At 46.8% G+C, this 19,087-nt stretch overlaps 1 protein-coding gene across 8 annotated transcripts in view; it reads left to right on the top strand.

Moving 5' to 3' along the window:
• The window catches only part of LOC147120218 (E3 ubiquitin-protein ligase HECW2-like), a 424,776-nt gene that overhangs the window by 186,903 nt on the left and 218,786 nt on the right, over positions 1-19,087 (top strand). For all 8 annotated transcript variants that reach the window (XR_015078143.1, XR_015078142.1, XM_085985833.1 and 5 more), the window contains one exon: positions 11,377-11,484. Coding sequence is in view for 6 of the 8 variants with exons in the window: in XM_085985833.1 (XP_085841959.1) it covers positions 11,377-11,484 (108 nt within the window). In the remaining 2 variants the exon portion in view is untranslated. The remainder of the gene's footprint in view (positions 1-11,376; positions 11,485-19,087) is intronic.

The following is a 19,087-nucleotide window of genomic DNA, read 5'->3' on the forward strand; positions in this document are numbered from 1 at the left end:
TGCGCTTGCACGGGAAGGTGCCAGGCGAAGGGGAAGGTGTGCTGGGGGTGATAGAGGAGTGGACTAGGGTGTCTCGGAGGGAGCGGTCCCTACAGAATGCTGAAAGGGGAGGGGAGGGGAAGATGCGTTTGGTGGTGGGATCACTTTGGAGGTAGCAGAAATGGCGGAGGATGATCCATTGAATGTGGAGGCTGGTGGGGTGAAAGGTGAGGACAAGGGGAACCCTATCGTGGTTCCGGGAGGGAGGGGCAGGGGTGAGGGCAGAAGTGCGGGAGATAGAACGGACACGGTCGAGGGCCGTGTCAACCCACGGTAGAGGGGAATCCTCGGTTGAGGAAAAAGGAAGACATGTCGGAAGCACTGGTGTGGAAGGTGGCATCGTTGGAGCAGATGCGGCAGAGACGGAGAAACTGGGAGAATGGAATAGAGTCCTTACAGGAGGTGGGGTGGGAGGAAGTGTAGTCCAGGTAGCTGTGGGAGTCAGTGGGCTTGTAGTGAATATTGATCAATAACCTATCCCCAGAGATGGAGATGGAGAAGTCGAGGAAGGGAAGAGTCAGAGATGGACCATGTGAAGGTGAGGGAAAGGTGAAAATTGGAGGCAAAGTGAATGAAATTGTCTAGTTCGGGGCAAGAGCAGGAAACGGCACCGATACAGTCATCAATGTATCGGAAAAAGAGGTGAGGGAGGGGACCCGAGTAGGACTGGAACAAAGATTGTTCCACATAGCCCACGAAAAGGCAGGCATAGCTAGGACCCATGCGGGCACCCATAGCAACACCTTTGATTTGGAGGAAATGAGTGGAGTTAAAGGAGAAGTTGTTCAATGTGAGAACAAGTTCAGCCAGGCGGAGGAGGGTGGTGGTGGATGGGGACTGGTCGGGCCTCTGTTCAAGGAAGAAGCGGATTTCTCTAATTTCTCTCCACGGATGTTGCCTGGCCTGCTGAGTTTTTCCAGCATTTTCTGTTGTTATTTCGGATTTCCAGCATCTGCAGTATTTTGCTATCGTCTTTATTTAAATAGATTTGCAGTCTCCATCCCTGCTTTTAAAAAAAAAAAAATATCTCTAATGGTTGACAATATTGCAACTATTCTTTTGATCGCTCCAAGTGAGACAGACAACGTAATAATTTGTGCTGCTTTTTTTTTGCTGTGGATGCACGACCAATAGGAACTGGTTTGAGATTAGCCATGCTTGTTTTAGTTAGGACCCTTGTAACTGGCAGCAAGAAGAGACTTTCATCCCATAAGTCTGGGCTGGATTTAAACCACCTCCCGGAGGTAAAAAGAGGGTGTGCAAACTAAAAGCACCATCCATCCCAACCCTTCTGCATGATCAAAATTATCGTGACCAATCCTGTCTTTATTTGCCAAAAAAGACAGCTGTGGCGGAGCCACCGAGGGACTCAGACCAACTGTATATAATTCCCTTTAACAATATGTTAGCTACAGCCTGAGTCTGTATCTTTGTTTTGACTGTTTGCATGTACAGAGCGCGGTCCCTTTAAGAGCGCGGGCAAACGTGATGATGTCACGTCGTCATCACGTGATCCCCCACCGGCGGGAAAAACGTGATGACGTCATGACGCCAACCACGGGACCGCCCTAGCAGTCCTCGTGGAGCCTCCGAACTGACTAGACCTGTATACGTAGTTCTCTTGCATTTTGTTGTTAAACTCTGTTAGTTTTTCATTAAACATCGTTTGTTTGATCGCCTGAGTCGACCTCAGTCTCTTGATAGGAACTAGACATTCCTACATTGGTGACCCCGACTTTTGCGAACGTTTTTCGCAGAAGGAGCGAAGCATGGAAACAAACGCCATTGCATTGAAGCTACCGCAATTCTGGGAACAACACGCGGCCTTGTGGTTCATCCAGGTCGAAGCCCAGTTCGCACTACGAAACATCGTTGCGGATCAGACCCGTTACTTTTACGTGGTCTCTGCGCTTGACGGCTCCACCACCTCGCGGATCGTCAGCCTGCTCGAAAACCCACCGGACGACGGCAAGTATGAAACGATCAAGGCGCGGTTGCTGCAGGTCTTCGGGCTCACGAAGTCGGAGCGCGCCCGCTGACTGCTCGCTATGCCTGGCCTCAGGGACTCCAAGCCGTCGGAACTCATGAGCCAAATGCTCATGCTCCTTGGCTCCGAACCGCAATGCTTCCTCTTCAGGGAGCTATTCCTCAGTCAGCTACCGGAGCAGGTACAGGCTGCCCTGGCCCGGTCCGAAGTCACAGACTGCGCTGAGCTTGTAGCTGAAGTGGATAACATTTTCGCGGTGACGCAGCTGCCACGAGGCGCCCACCCCCCACGGACGCCGCCCCAGCCCCTCAACCTGCGGGGCTGTGCTTCTACCACGCGCGGTTTGGCGCGAAAGCCCGATGTTGCCACCCTCCCTGCAACTTTGCTCCCCCCCAAAAAAAAAATCTCCAACTGCAACCCCGGCGACAGAAGAGCGGGTCTTACGGGTGCCCCGCGGCTGCGATGGCAATCAGACATTCTGGCAAGCTGTTGTTAATCACCGATTCCATCTCTGGTCGACGATTCCTATGCGACACCGGCGCACAGTGCAGCATTATTCCCGCGTTAACTATGGATGTTCAATCTGGGAGGCACAGTATCTCACTCGAAGCGGCTAACGGTGGTGCTATCTGGACCTTCGGCAAACGGCGGGTGCAGGTGTGTTTCGGCGGCCAGCGATTTGTTTGGGAATTTGTTACGGCCAGGGTTTCACAAGCCATCCTCGGTGCGGATTTCCTGTGCGCCAACGGCCTCCTGGTCGATGTGCGGAACCGGCGGCTGGTCAGTGCGGCCACGTTTCACTCCATTCCCTGTCACCGGGGCAACACTGTGTCGCACACCGTGTTGCGCACCGTCTCCTGCGCTTTCCCAACTCCAGACGAGTTCACTCGCCTGCTCGGAGAATTTCCGGACCTGACCAGGCCTACGTTCTCCTCTACGGCCACGAAGCATGGTGTGGAACACCACATCACTACCACCGGCTCCCCAGTCCACGCGCGGGCCCGGCGCCTCGAACCCGGCAAACTGGCGGTTGCGAAGGCGGAGTTCGCTACGATGCAACACCTGGGAATCCAGTCCAATAGTCCTTGGTCTTCGCCTCTTCACATTGTACCGAAACCTGGCGGCGGATGGTGGCCATGCGGCGACTATCGACGGCTTAACGACGCTACCACTCCTGATCGATACCCGATCCCCCACATTCAGGATTTCTCTGTCCATTTGGCTGGGAACACCGTGTTTTCAAAGGTGGATCGGGTCCGAGGATACCACCAGGTCCCGGTACACCCGCAGGACGTGCAGAAGACTGCAGTCATCACCCCATTCGGCCTGTTTGAATTCCTGCAGATGCCCTTTGGTTTGAAGAACGCTGCCCAGGCCTTCCAGCGTCTCATGGACTCTGTTGCGGGACCTCGAATTCATTTTCGTCTATTTAGATGACATCCTCGTAGCCAGTCGGAACAAGGAGGAATACATTGCACACCTGCGCACTCTGTTTCGTCGCCTCAGCCACCACGGCCTGATTCTCAACCCGGCCAAGTTTCAGTTTGGTCTACCGCACATCGATTTCCTGGGGCATTGCATTACACCGGAGGGAGCAGTGCCTTTACAAGCAAAGGTAGCGGCGGTGCCGTCCTTTCCGCGCCCACAGACCATCAAGGCCCTGCAGGAGTTCCTCAGGATGGTAAATTTTTATCACCGCTTCGTGCCCAAGGCAGCTCTGCTCATGCAGCCCCTGTACGAGGCCCTCAAGGGCAAGTCTGGCAAGGATCCGGTTTGCTGGACGGTTGACATGGACCAGGCGTTCGTGGACACGAAAGGCGCCCTCGCCAACGCGACCATGCTGGCGCACCCGCTGCCGGGTGCCACCATCGCCCCCACCACCGACGCGTCAGACTACGCCATCGGCGCAGTGCAAGAACAGTGGGTACATGGTACGTGGCAACTGCTGGTGTTCTTCAGCCATCAACTACGGCGCAACGAGCGAAAATACAGTACTTTTGACCGGGAGTTGCTAGCTGTTTTCCTGGCCATCCGCCATTTCCGGTTCTTGCTGGAAGGACGTCCCTTCACTGCTTTCGTTGACCATAAGCCCCTGACGTTCGCCATGGCCAAGACCGCCGAACTGTGGTCAGCCCGACAACAACGTCACCTTACGTTTATTTCGGAGTTCACCACTGACATTCAGCACGTGTCCGGTAAGGACAACCTGGTGGTAGATTGCCTCTCCCGTGCGACCGACCGTTCATGCAGTCCAGCTCGGCATCGACTATGCCCTCATGGCTGCAGATCAAGCCTCGGATCCAGAGGTTCAAGCTTACCGGACCAGCCCCTCCAGCCTCCAAGCGGCCGACGTCCAATTCCATGCCGCGGGCACCACACTACTTTGCGACGTCTCCGTAGGAGACCCTCGCCCTATCGTGCCGGTCGCCTGGCGCCGAAAAGTCTTTGACGCCATACACGGGTTGTCACACCCGGGCATGAAGGCCTCGCAACGGCTGATGTCATCCAAATTCGTGTGGCGGGGCATGCACATGGATGTCCGCGACTGGGCCAACACCTGCGTGGTCTGCCAAAAGGCCAAGGTGCAGCGTCACGTCAAGGCTCCATTGGCCACCTTCGCTGTTCCGGAACGTAGGTTCGATCACGTGCATGTGGACCTAGTGGGGCCACTTCCACCTTCGCACAGGTTTACTCATCTTCTTACGATGGTGGGCCGCACCACTAGATGGCCAGAGGCAGTTCCTTTGTCATCCACCACTTCCGCGGACATAGCCAGGGCATTCATCTCCTCTTGGGTCGCCCGTTTCGGGGTACCGGCGGACATCTCTTCCGATCGTGGGTCGCAGTTTTCCTCTGAGCTCTGGAACGCAGTGGCTCAAGGGTTCGGCATCAAGCTACATCGCACCACAGCCTACCACCCACAGGCGAACGGCCTGTGCGAGCGATTTCACAGGTCGCTCAAAGCTGCACTGAGGGCCAGCCTCCAATGCGCTGGTTGGGTGGACAGGTTACCATGGGTCATGTTGGGTCTTCGCACGGCACCCAAGGAAGATCTTCGCTCGTCCTCGGCAGAGCTTGTCTATGGCCAGTCGCTCCGCGTGCCAGGAGATTTCCTTCCGACTCCAACAGAGTCATGGTCCGCATCCAAGCAACTCATCAGCCACCAGGAGGCTGCCAGGTGTTTTGCACCAGTACCAACGTCGCATCACGGCTTTCAAAGCTCCCACGTCCCAGCAGAGCTGAAGAACTCCGAATTTGTGTTCATCCGCCACGACGCTCATTGGGATCCGCTCAAGGCCCCTTACACTGGTCCTTTCCGCGTGCTAGAGCCGGGAGACAAAACTTTCTCGTTGGACAGCGGGGGTAAACCGGACCATATTTCGGTTGACAGGTTGAAGCCCTTGACCGCCCGGTTGAGACCGCACAGTTGCCAAAGCGTGGCCGACCGCCCACAGTCACTGTGCCAGATCAAGCGCAACCCGCCCGCCGTCCAACAGCTTCCACTTCAGACGTACAGAAGTCGCTCTGACAGGCTTGTCAGGCCTCCTCGCCATTTCACTTTTTCTGTTAAAGACAATTCTGGGGGGGCGCATGTGGCGGAGCCACCAAGGGACTCAGACCAACTGTATATAATTCCCTTTAACAATATGTTAGCTACAGCCTGAGTCTGTATCTTTGTTTTGACTGTTTGCATGTACAGAGCGCGGTCCCTTTAAGAGCACAGGCAAACGTGATGATGTCGCATCGTTCATCATGTGATCCCCACCGGTGGGAAAAACGTGATGACATCATGACGCCAACCACGGGACCGCCCTAATAGTCCTCGTGGAGCCTCCGAACTGACTAGACCTGTATACGTAGTTCTCTTGCATTTTGTTGTTAAACTCTGTTAGTTTTTCATTAAACATAGTTTGTTTGATCGCCTGAATTGACCTCAGTCTCTTGATAGGAACTAGACATTCCTACACAGCAACAATTTCACTCTTTTGGCCGTTTACCCCATATTCAGTGATACTACTGATATTAAAGTTGAAGTTCAATTGGCCAACATGGTGAAATATTTTCCAGTTGTGCACTGTGTGTTGCTGGTATTTTCTGCTCTGATTTCTTAAATTGATGCTTTTCATTTGATCTGCATTTTTCTCTTTGGTTTTAGTGCAATGTGAGGTCACATTGATTTTGCTGAACAGGATGTGTTTACATGAAATTCATTTTGCTGGTGGGTTCTTCATAGGGATCAGTACACATGGCTCAGTGTTTACGTGCTGAAGATTTAACAGTTTGCAGGATGCAAATATCTGCCATTGCCTAGCATCACTGAGGGTGACAATATGAAGTACGTGTGAGTGCTTGGTGTTTTGAATAGCCTGCTGCAATTGCAGAGTAATTAGATATCCACTTTACATCCTCCTGGCTGTGAGTTTGAGAGGTTGAGCTGACAAACATTCAGAGCTGTTACAGTGCACTCTTAAAAATGATTCTCTCATTGTTTATATGCATTTATATCTGAGGTAGATACTGAACAGGAGCCATATTGCAGTACAAATGCTAATTTCTTTACAAATGTAGGTCTGAATTTGGTTTTTGTGCTATCAGCATAAGATGTATTGTGTACATGTATATGATCACCAACTCTGGGCTAAATTGAAATGTGCTGCAACTGGATTTGTTTGGACAGATTGGGGTTGGCTACTTCTGATTTATCATAGAAACATAGAAGATAGGAGCAGGAGTAGGCCATTCGGCCCCTCGAGCCTGCTCCGCCATTCAATGCGATCATGGCTGATCATCCAAATTCAGTACCCGGTCCCTGCTTTCTCCCCATACCCCTTGATCCCTTTAGCCTTAAGAAATATATCCAACTCCTTCTTGTGAATATATATAATGTATTGGCCCCTACTGCCTTCTGTGGTAGAGAATTCCACAGTTGACTGTAGTGATCATTTGGGCTACTGGCCAAATCGATCACCCTAACCGGATTCACCTGTATTGAATTTGGCCTTGTGCTGCAGTTACGGCTCACAGGGCTGTGGGCCATAGAGGATGGCACCGAAAGAAAATAGCTGAGGGTTGCAGCAATGCTCTTTGAGTTCATTACTTTTGCAATGATAAGCTTAAGTTACCTTATGACCGAAGTCACGACAGACACCAAGGTCTTAAAAGAAGTGTGTCATCAAGAACTAAAACAAAATACAATACGTATTTATTTTAAGAAGGCATAGAGTGTTCACAGCTGCTGTAAGGCATTTCATATACACTGACAGTAGTTGGTAAATCATGAGCTGTGAAATTGACCTATTTGGATGAATAATAAAGATGTGGGAATTACTGCATCTGAGGATGTGGGGTCCAATTCACTGCTTTATGTGAAAGGATCCCAAATTTTCACTTCAGTGAGAAGGAATTTCAATTAACCTGGTTATACCAGGCCCTGTCAGATGCAATACATGCAATTGAGGACAGTTAAAATTCTATAGCAGCTCTTTGTCCATAAGCTTTGTTTTCTGTGATACTTTTTTTAAGCATAAGTATCTGTTTGAAATTGTCAGAGGTGCTGCTTTGTTAAAAATTAGGTGTAGCTCTCTAATTGCTGTGAAAATATTTCTAATTGCCCACTTTGATCAGTTTGCCATTTCATGGAATGTGCTGGAAGTAGTCTGTGTTGTTTAAAAAAAAAATGATGACTATTACTTCAATATATTGACTCTGTCTATGTACTCACGTTCTACTATTGGTTCCAGTCACAAGGTACTGCAACCAATACACATGGAAACATTCCGCACACATCATAATATGGTGGGTGGGAAAGCTGTGTGCATGGGTTGAGAAGATTCTTACGTAGCAGCCAAATAAAATATTGTTTAATACATCACAACACAGGAATGCTGACTTAAATAGACATTATAATAGGATGGTCTCAGACAGGCTTGGCAGTGGAGCAATCAGGAATGGATTATTTCAAGAAAAAAAAAGATCGCTTAGCAACACTATCTGCTGTCTGCTGCTGTGGAACTTTTCAGTGTGGTTTTCACATTTTTATTTTAGAACGTCTTTAGTGCAACATTTGCATTGACGGATGCATAATGCACCTGCAACTATGCCAGTCCATGTACTTCTGTGTCTGTGCCTGCAAAAATGGCTTTCACTTTATGGTGTTGACACTGTCCCTTTAAAAAATAAATAATCCTTTAACAGCTGCACAGTTAACTGCAACAGACACTTTTAATGACATTTTTTGCCAGGTTTGGCACTGCACAGTCAAGTGGCAGTGCTTATGGTGCTGTTGTATATCATTGTGAAAGCTTTGATCATCAGTCACCTGCGAACTCATTTTTAATGTGGAAGCAAGACCTCCTCGGTTCCGAGTGACTGCCTAAGAAGAAGAAAAGAGTTGTATATCATTGTGAAAGCTTTAGAAATTGATGACCTTATTTTGCAGCATTGTCATGGATTGTCATTGGTCTCTTGTTCATGGAGAGGTTTCTGCAGGCTGTGATAACAGAAAGGGGAGAAAACTGGACAAATTTGAAAAAATAAATGGGGCGAAGATGAAAAAAGGCTGTTTGGCAGTTCAGCTCAACAAAGTTCATCTCTTGAAGTTTACAATGATTTGTTTAATAAACTATGAAAAGAAATTGTTGCTTGCTTCCTTATGCTGAGATAGCTTGAAATAAACCTAAATGCTGTCGGATTTGCTCTGTGACTTAAGGCTGAACTGCTGTATTGTTCAATGAATAATTAATAGCATGCAGTCATAGTGCTGCTATGGAGCTGGCAACTCGGTGAGTACCATCTTCATAGATGAATTAGCATTTTCTGGGTTTGAGCAACAGGTGCCCAATAACTTCTGATAGCAGAAGTACATTTTAACAACTTATTTTTATTTGGAATTCTAAAAAACTCGGTGTCCGTTGTCTCTGTATAGGTTTAAGGCACTTTAACACTACAATAACAGACTGTTCAAGTCCCAATTATTTTCAGACCTTTTCTTCTCATGGCAAAGCTATGATAATTGTGGATCAATTATTTTTGAATTGCAATTTACTTAAAATGATGCTACCAGTATAATAAAGGGTTCCTTCATTTTTCAAGTTATCACCCCCTCCATTTAGATTGGTTGAAGATAAAGGGAAGGTGTTTTGTTTACAGGCCAATGATGCTATTGGATTAGCTATAAGGGGTGCAATTTTTACCTCACAGAGGAGGTTTACCTGCTCTACTTTGATTTGTAAAATAATTGCTTCCTCCTGGGGAAAGGTCTTGCCTCTGCTAGGAGCTTCGCCCATATGGGCAAGTTGAGAGTTATTAAAATTGAAACTTAACTATTAAAATTTAGCAATCTCTTAATGGCTTTATTTGTATATAATGGCAGCTTATATCGTAAAGTCACTGTTGAAATCCATACTGTCCAAAAGGCTGATTTCATACTAATGAAAGAAATGGCTGTGTGGCAACGACATTATATTTATATTTTTACATATGTGATAAATTTTACTTGGTATGAAAAAACTGTAAGGATATCAGCAGTACTTTTACAATGGAATGGATATTGTATCAAAGTCGAAGGAAAGTCTACAGTAACTAATATTGTTCAAAGTAAATCTATTTTATGACAAAATATTGATATAAAAAAAGACTTTTTAAAATAAAGTCAAATTTCTCATCCTCTATGGAGACGCGACATGTTGAGACTCCTTGTGCGCTGCATGCTAAGCCAATAGCATGTTCTTACATGATTGAACTGCTGATCTGTTACCAGGTTGCCTTGAAGTTGTGGCTCCTATTGTGATCAACTGAGCCACCCTTGGGCACCAGTGACATCCTTGGAATGGCCTAAAGACGAGATCCAAGGAGGTGGTGGTGGGGGTGGGGGGTTGCTGGGGCACTGGGTGGATGGTGGCGGGTGGGGGGATGGCGGTGGTGGAGAAGGTGAAGAAGAGGAGTGAAACTTGTTGAGATTTAAGAAGGGGTAGAGTTTCCTTTGCCCTGTGCCTGGGGGAACAGCATTCCACAGGTGCCGGACAGAGGAAACATGGGCGTAATGTCAGATTTCCACCCCTATTGTGTCCCACCAGGATTTCCTGGGGTTTCCCTACAGGATTTAACTGCCTGTAGCAGGTGCAGGCCCAGTGTAGCCATTCTATTGAAGCATTCCCAGCCCCTCTCCTGATTCTGCCCATTGAGAGCCCAAACTTAAGAGTGCCAGTCAAGACCCGGTGCAGTGGCCTACTCCTGGCAGATGCCAATTGGAGAGTCTGAGGGGGTCCCAGGAGCAGACATGGAGATGGGCAGGTAAGTTCCAAGCTCTTTTATTCCCACCTGCCCCATCCCAGGATAATTTGACCCACTCTGGGCCTTTTGACTGCTGATCTCCATCAGCAGTCAGAAGAAGGCCCTGATTTCAGAGGTTTGGAGCTCAAGGGGGCTGCAGCTGTGCTTAAATATCTTGCCTGATTTTTAGGTGTGAGGTTCAGCCCAGGGAGAGGCCTGTGACTGGAGTTTCCTTGGCCATGCAAAACCTGGGCAGTTGTCACTTCTCACAAGAGATGTGCTCCACCTTTTGGGTTCCCCAGACAGGAAAATCTACCATAAAATTTCACGCAGCTACAGGACACATTTATAAACTGATTTCTTGTAACATTCTGAAGAGAAGGTGACAGTTTGGTAATTGAATCCTGGCTGTCCTTTCCCATAGTGCTCACTGCTTTTGGCATCCTCAAGGAATCTGTTACAAAGGTGTTATGTAGCTATGTGCAATCTGCCAGTTTCCCAAGATTTAGATAGCAAGGAGTTGTAGTTAGAAGCAATTGCAAGTCGAAAGCTATAGGTATAAATGCACCAGCTCTGTTATTAATAGCATGATCTTGCCCAATATAATAGTTGTACTGTAATGTCCAGAATCATGTTCTATTTCTTTATTTTATTTGGCCATATTGATGACATTCTAATTCTACTTCTTTGCATTATCTGCATTCTAATGTTACCAGTGTGCATGTTAATGAAACATTCCACAGCTTCCTCATTGTCAAAGTGTTTTGAATAACTGCCAGCATGTATATTTAATCATTACGCTTTCTCAATCGCATTACCTTGTGTTATGGATATTCATTGCATTACATGCCACTGCACAAAACCAACAGAAATTGCTTTCCCACATTTTTTGAACTCCTAGCTGGTTGAAGGCTTAAGTGTTTAAAAGTAGTCCACATCATTCTGAAATCTTCCTCATATCCTGACCGGTATTTTACAAATCACATTTCATTTTATCTGGAAGTTTCCTGGGCGCTGGATGGAAGAAAATGGAGTCTCCGTTAACAGTTTTATTTTATGTTTTTTTTCCTCTTTTACAGATGAGATCTCCCCAGGAAATGTTTGGGACTCCAAAAATCGGGGTGTAAATGGAACCCAGAAGGGGCAGATTGTGTGGCGGATTGAGCCCGGGCCGTACTTTATGGAAGGTAAAGACAAATCATTTCATATCTTGTAACACTAAAGCAAATCGGTGAAAGGCAACAATAACAATTTGCATTTATATAGCGCCTTTAACGTAGTAAAACTTCCCAAGGCACTTCAGAGGAGCGATTATCAAACTAAATTTGACACCGAGCCACTTAAGGAGATATTAGGACAGGTGACCAAAAGATTGGTCAAAGCGGTAGGTTTTAAGGAGCATCTTAAAGGCGGAGAAAGAGGTAAAGATGCGGAACAGGCTATGTATCTTTTCACACTTTTGCAGTTTTATGCCAAAGGTGAAATTTCATGGAGAGGTAAGTGAATGTTGCACTTCCAAGCACTAAATTTCTCATTCAAGTAATTAATTTACCTTTCTTTGCCTCTGAGGGATACCAATAAAAGTAATAATTTTTTAGCTTCTTAATGGCGCTGCTTTCTTGCCAGTTTACTACCAGAAGTGACACAGTCACAGTTTGTTTGGATTTAGCTGCAGTGTCCAATTGACAGGAGGTAAGGCTTAGTCTAATGCTTTTAACCTCCACATATAATGCGGTGAAGGTGGTCATAAAATAACAAACCTTTCAGACTCTCCTCAAGCAGGCTTGCCTTCATCGTTGGATTCAGGTCTGAATGGTTCCTATATTGTGAAACTAATGTTACCTGATCACTTGATGCAGGTTGTCCTGAACCCCAGTTCAAATTCTTTACAATGTATGCATGCTTTGTGCTTATTTCTTTATAAACATTTGCTGTGAATTTCCCAGCACTGCAGTTTTTATATATATAGATAATACATAAAAAATTCACAGAACACAGTTTAAAAAATGAAGCACAGAGTGTGCGTGCATAGTAAAGCTCTGGTGGCATTGTTTAATTACGCACTGTTTGGACACAACCTTAAATATAAGACAATGGCCCAGAAATTCGGGTCGGGGGCTTCCCGCGGGTGCAAGCCCCCAACCTGCACTTACCTTGCGCGCCGGCCGTTGAGCTGTGGGCCCGCGTGGGATTCCGATCCTGGGCCTGCTCCAGCTGCCGGCGCACAGTGCTTGTGTATCCCAGGGGCGCAGTTAGTTCGAAGCGTCCCCTGGGATCACGTGGGCCATGGGGAGCCAATTGGAGCAGGGAATGCCCATTCATAAGTTTGACAGGAAGAGCTGTCAAAACTTAGAAATACTACGGTCCCCAAAACATCACTAAATCTTCAAATAATTTTTTTTTTAAAGCACATTTTTAAAATAAACTATAAATTACATGAAATAACTATTTTAAACAATAATTTAAATTTTTGAAAAGAATAATTTTATTTTCTAACGGGGCTAAAAATAAACTTACCTTGCTTTAAAGTATTTAAAAATAATAAACCTATGGAAAAAATGTTTTAATTTTAATTAATTCACCACTTACCTTGTAAAAAGCAGGCCTTACGCCTGCTTTTTATATGTGTAACTTCTACAGACTTACCTTCCCGGGAAAACCTGAAAAAAAAACCTAAGTTCGATGCGCACGCGCAGCCTCTCCCGTGCACGCGTTCGAACTCTGAACCCCTTCGTTCAGGGGAACGGAGTGCCGGTTTCCCGCGCATGCGCAGTGCATGCAGGAAACCAGCACTTCCATTGGGCCTACGGGGAGACCCGAATTTCTGGGCCAATAGTAAAATACTGCAGATGCTGGAAATCTGAAATAACAACCGAAAATGCTGGAAACACTCAGCAGGTCAGGCAGCATCCGTGGAGAGAGAAATAGAGTTAACATTACTGACAAAGGGGCACGGACCTGAAACATAACTCTGTTTCTCTCTCCATGGATGCTGCTTAAAAGTAAGATGTTCCGGCCACTTATGAGTGTGGATAGCACCACTGTACCTGAGAATATCTAAACCAAGATCCTAAATTTGTAACAGTTGGATAACACATAGATTAGAATGTGCTATAAAGTGATAATACACCTGAATTTGGGGATGGAGAGTGTGAAATTTGAGGTAGTAGCTTGGGACAGTAAAAGTCAAGAGATTTATTGACATGATGTCAACTACAAGATGTGTCACTGCCTTAAAATGCAGTATAACCTGTGTTCTTTTTAATATAGAGGCAGAGCTTGTGGGCTGTGATTTTATTGCAATTTACTAACTCTTTTGCTGATGGTAGGTACTTTTGCAGATAATAAAAGGTGCTTGGCATTCACCAGCAATTTGATCAGGAATGATATTCTGCCATTTGATTTTGACCAACAGTGATATGTTTTGATTTTACTGCATATTATAGACCAGGGGTGTCAAACGCGGTGCGCTTTACTTGTGGTTGCAGAGTTTGGAGCAGTGCCCAGGAGAAATACACCATTTACATTTTGCGCGCAACAGTGCCAACCTGCTCCATGATGTCACCACCATCACCCATCCCCCTCTCTTTCCCCCCCCCCCCCCCCCCCCAACCGCTGGCACAGATCAGGTGCCCTACTCAGGAGTGACCAGACCGGCTCGTGGAGGAGCGAGGAGAGGGGCGGGGTTACACAGGTGATTGGGCTTCAGGAGATTGGGACTGGAGGAGTGGGGGCTTCAGGAGATTGGGACTGGGGGAGTGGGGGCTTCAGGAGATGGGGAGTGGGGGAATAAAAAGCGAATGGGGATTGGGGCTTGGGTGGGGGGTGGGAGACGACTGGGGGATGGGGTGGGGTTGTGTGGGCGTGGGGCCCAGCATTTCCTGCAGAGCTGGGAGCAACAGCAACAGAATGAGTGGGCGCGGCACAGAGCGAGGATCAGCCAGTGAAGGGGTGAGTGAAACCTGGAGACTTCACTGGGCAAATGGTGAAAAATTGTTTCCGCTGATGGGTTAGTGGGGAACAAGGGGACGGAGACTGAGGATTGTCACTGCACGCGGAGTTGCATGTCTTGATTTTACATCGCCGTTGTTCCTGCTCGGCACGGAGAGGGTAGAATGCGCCTGTGCACAGCCGCAAACTGCAGCTCCACTCCCTCGGCTCCTCTCTCAGGGCAACAAGCCCTGCAAACACTCCAGAGCCAGTTGCCCTGGTCTCAATTGTTGGTTTCTCGCTCAGTACCTCGCAGAGTTTGGAGTTGGGACCCAAGCCAAGCTTCAACCAGCAGTAAGGGGAACAGCTGAACAATGGAAACATGGTCTACCTAGTTTTCCACGCATTTTGCAGACGGGCCCTGAAACAACTGCAGGCCGCTTCTTTGCATCTGTAAATTGCTCTAACATCGATTTCAGGCAGGCGGCAGGGACGCCTAAAAAAGTGAGGACCAATATAACGACGAGCATGCTGCTGGCGCGAGTTAGGTGCAGGACCTCGTGTCTAGAAATTGGTATACATTGCACACGTTTTACGGTCAAAAGCGGGTGAAATACAAACCAATATCCACCCCAGTGTGTCCAAGTAACTTCCACTGAAGATGGCCCACGCCAAGTGCCAGGATGTCAAATCAAGCCCATCATCTAAAATGAGTTTGACACCCCATAGACGAATTTCATAGTCTTTACTTCATAAGGGTAAATGATATTTCCACTTCCCAGGCACGAACTGCACCAACAACTTATATTTATATAGCACCTTTAAAGTAGTAAAACGTCCCAAGACGCTTCACTGGTGGGTAATCAGACAGAATTTGACACCGAGCCACATGAGATATTGGGACAGGTGACCTAAAGCTTGGTCAAAGAGAAAGGTTTTAAGGAGCGCCTTAAAGGAGGAGCGAGAGGCAGAGAGGCCAATGAAGGGAATTAGAGTTTAAAACCCAGGCAGCTGAAGGCACGGTGGCAATGGAGGAGCGATTAAAATCAGGGATGCACAAGAGACCAGAATTGGAGGAGCACAGAGATTCTCGAGGGCTGTAGGAGGTTGTACAGATAGGGAGAAGCTAGGCCATGGAAGGATTTGAAAACAATGAATGGGACTTGGTGTAAGTTAGAGTATGGGCAGCAGAGTTTTGGATGAGTTCAAATTAATGGAGGCTGGAAGATGAGAGGCTGGCCAGGAGAGCCGTAGAATAATCAAGTCTAGAGGTAACAAAGGCATGGATGAGGGTTTCAGCAGCAGAGCTGAGGCTGGGGTGGAGACGGGTTACGGAGGTGGAATTAGGCAGCCTTGGTGATGAAGCAGATATGTGGTCGGCAGCTCATCTCGGGGTCAAAACAGTCTGGTTCAGCCTCAGGCAGTGGCCAGGGAGAAGAATGGAGTCTGTGGCTAGGGAATGGAGTTTATGGTGGGGACCGAAGACAATGGCTTCAGTCTTCCCAGTATTTCGTTGGAGGGAATTTCTGCTCATCCAGGGCTGGATGTTGGACAAGCAGCCTGACAAATCGGAGACAGTGGAGGGGTCGAGAGAGGTGCTGGTGAGGTAGAGCTGTCAGTGTACACGTGGAACCAAACGTGTTTTCAGATGTTGTCGCTGAGGAGCAATTGGAGATGAGAAATAGAAAGGGGCCACAGAGGTATCCTTGGGGGGCGGGGGGCGGCGGGGTGGGGGGCGGGAAGAGAAGCCATTGCAGGTGATTCTCTGAGTAAGAATGGAACCAGGCAATTTTAGTCCCACCCAGCTTGACGACGGTGGAGAGGCGTTGGAGGAGGATGATGTGGTCGACTGTGTCAAAGGCTATAGATAGGTCAAGAGGATGAGGAGGACTAGTTTACCACGGTGCAGTCACATAGAATTTCATTTGTGACTTTGAGGGCGAGGGCTGTTTCAGTGCTGTGGCAGGGGTGGAAACCTGATTTTGCAAACATGGAGTTGCAGGAAAGATGGGCACCGATTTGGGAGGCGATTGAGCGTTCGGGGACTTCTTCAAGCGACAACACTCACTGCTGACTTTGAAGAAAACTGCCCACAAAAATCTAGCGATCTCTGGCGTGAATTTCAGCTCTCCCAACCTTGGTTTGAATCTGGCGCCAGTGATGTCATCAAGCAGGCTAAGCAGCCAATCGCATTGAAGAATTCTCACAGACAGTAAACCAGGACGTGAAATGCACAGATTATAATTTACTACTTTTAAATTTTACAGAGAGCGAAATAAAGATTGGGACATACACATAGGATTAAGGTAGAAGCTGAAATATCATTAACAAACTTCAAAACAAAAAAATATTTTAAAAACCATGTCATTCTTATCATATTAATGGGAAAATTTGACATTACACAAATATAAAGTGAGTTTTTCAGGGTCAGACAGTTGTTCAACAGCCAATACCCTGTTTAAAAACCCAGTTACACCTCTTTCAACAAGGCTTAACTTTTTGTGGGAGTTTAACAGTGATATTCCAGCATAATTGGGGAAGTTTTGGTCCTTCAGTGTGATTTGAATTGATTGCCAGCTCCAGGGAGGAGTAGGGAATGACTAACAGTAACTTCTGGATTTCCATGTTTATCTGCGCATGTGCTGATTCCAGAGGTTGCTGTCAGTTTCGGAGGAGTAATGGCAGTGAACGCTGACAGTTTTGCAGTCATTACCACTGCAAAATCCGGGCCACTGTTATGCCATTTGACGTAATAAAGACTCACTACGCACTTGGTTGTACATAAAGCAAGGCTTTAATCGACTTGTAACAAAACATGGAGGTCTAGTTAGTAGTCACTAGCTTCCTGTTTCCAGATTGTCTCTGGCCAAGCTGGGCCCATGCCCGAGTATTTATACTCCTCGGACGGCGCCCTCCGCTGGCAGTTCAGTAGTACTTCCTGAGTCACTTCTTGTAGAAGTTGCGATTTATGACACCATTGATATATTATGAAGACCTTTATGGCTAAATCACGCACGCCTTTAAGCCTTTGAAACCCTTGAAAGAAGTGCAGGACTGCATTGTCACTGTTCTGATGTGCTGTGTATAATGTGAATGGAGCTTAACGGAGCAGGAAAAAAGGAATTCTCATGCGCAATGCCAACAGAATGTAATTGCTCATAAGAGCCCAGGGATAGATGCTTATAAACCCTTTAGTAATCAGACACCGGTTGTTTTTATATGCTTTGGACTTTGTGGAGTATTTTTCAATGATGTGAGTGGATTTCTTCTACTGTAGCGTCTCTACTACTCTTGTTGCAGTAGATGGACTTATGGAGGAGATTTTTAAACAAAGATACTTTAAAAAAAAATTAAAACGAGGGAGCTGTTCTTCGGGAGGGTACTTTGCATTTTTGGTACTTCCTGGTAGAGTCTGATTTAACTTTAAGACAAGTTTTATCACTCTGATCACTCAGCAGCTGTGACATCCTCGCTTCAAGCTGCAGTGAAAATGAAGCCTCCTTCTGTGCAATGTTACCTGTATTTTCTAGTTCCACTGTGTAGTGGTTAAAAGTACAAATTTTGAAATGTGTGAAGAACATATGGTATCCTGTATAATTATATAATGTGGATAATTAGCAAGTTGAAGATGTAATATGTTTGAGCAAAATATGGAGCTTATGTTGTACAAGTTTATGTTATACTTATTACAACATGGTCCTTAGGAGCCAAGTGTTTCATATTTGATAATTTGATACTTACTAAAGTGAATGTTCTGTTTAAAAAATAGTATAAAATGGTGTATGAACAAAGATTAGGGGGGAGACATTCACTATCGCCCTGTTTGGGGTGCTAATTTTTAAAAGTTTGAAAAGTTAGCGCCAGGTGCTAACGATTTCAAACTATTGAAAAATTTGCCATTTGCGCTCCACGAAGGAAGTGGAGCGCAATCGGCAGCAGGCGGGGCGGAGACTTCAGCAGCGCTGCACACTGGACCGTGCAACACTGCCACGTTCAAAGGCTCCTTCCCTCCCTTAAAGGGAAGGGCCGTCGCTGCGGGCTCTGCAATTTAAAAAGTACCTACCTGGACCACCAAGGGGGCCGCGATCCTGCGCGATTAGCCCGGCACTCGGGGTGCAACGCTGTAGTGCCACCGCAAAACTCCCGCCGAATATGGCGGGAGTCGATGTCAGCGCCGCGCCTAGTCGCAAAGCCATTTGCGCCCCGTTAGCGCCCCTAGGGGTGCAAACCGGAGGCGCAAAGGCACCCAAAATTGCTAATTTTCTTCCAGGTGCTGGGGACAAGGAACTGATACTTGAACAACATATTTTTCCTCCTTGCTTTGTTTTCCTGGGTCATGTATTTCTTGCAAATGAAAGGCCGCATAAACCTGTTCTCAAGCTTTTGCCTGTACTACTCTGAGGCAGTTGCTAGGCAGCCTGGTAATAATGCTGAGGGGAATCACTGAATCGGCGCCTTCCCATAGAACCATGGCTGAGCTCAGTCTGAGAGACAGAACCTGCAAACATCCTAATCACATGGTGAACTAGGGCATAAGTAGTTTTCAGCTTTGCCCCAAATACATTAGGTAAAATACAGAATACCAAATTTTAGTCATTGTGCTGAAGGGTAATGGTAAATATAGCTTTTAATTTTCAGAACAATATGCAGTCCAGTGAAACTCTGAGCAAATAGGAGAGAGTTCTGTCCCCTCCCAATGAGCTGATTGTGTTTTCCAAATCATTGAATGTAATTTTAGGTTTTCCCAAATAACAAAAGGTTGGGTCAGCCTGGCCTTTATCCAACTTTCTGATTGAGATTCACTGTGACAGTAAAACAGAGTAAACATGTCGCCAATACGTTACTCTGTGCCCTATCCTA

Source organism: Somniosus microcephalus, chromosome 4, assembly GCF_052327205.1.
Source record: "Somniosus microcephalus isolate GS21.2 chromosome 4, FLI_Smic_1.0, whole genome shotgun sequence".
NCBI classification, from domain to species: domain Eukaryota; kingdom Metazoa; phylum Chordata; class Chondrichthyes; order Squaliformes; family Somniosidae; genus Somniosus; species Somniosus microcephalus.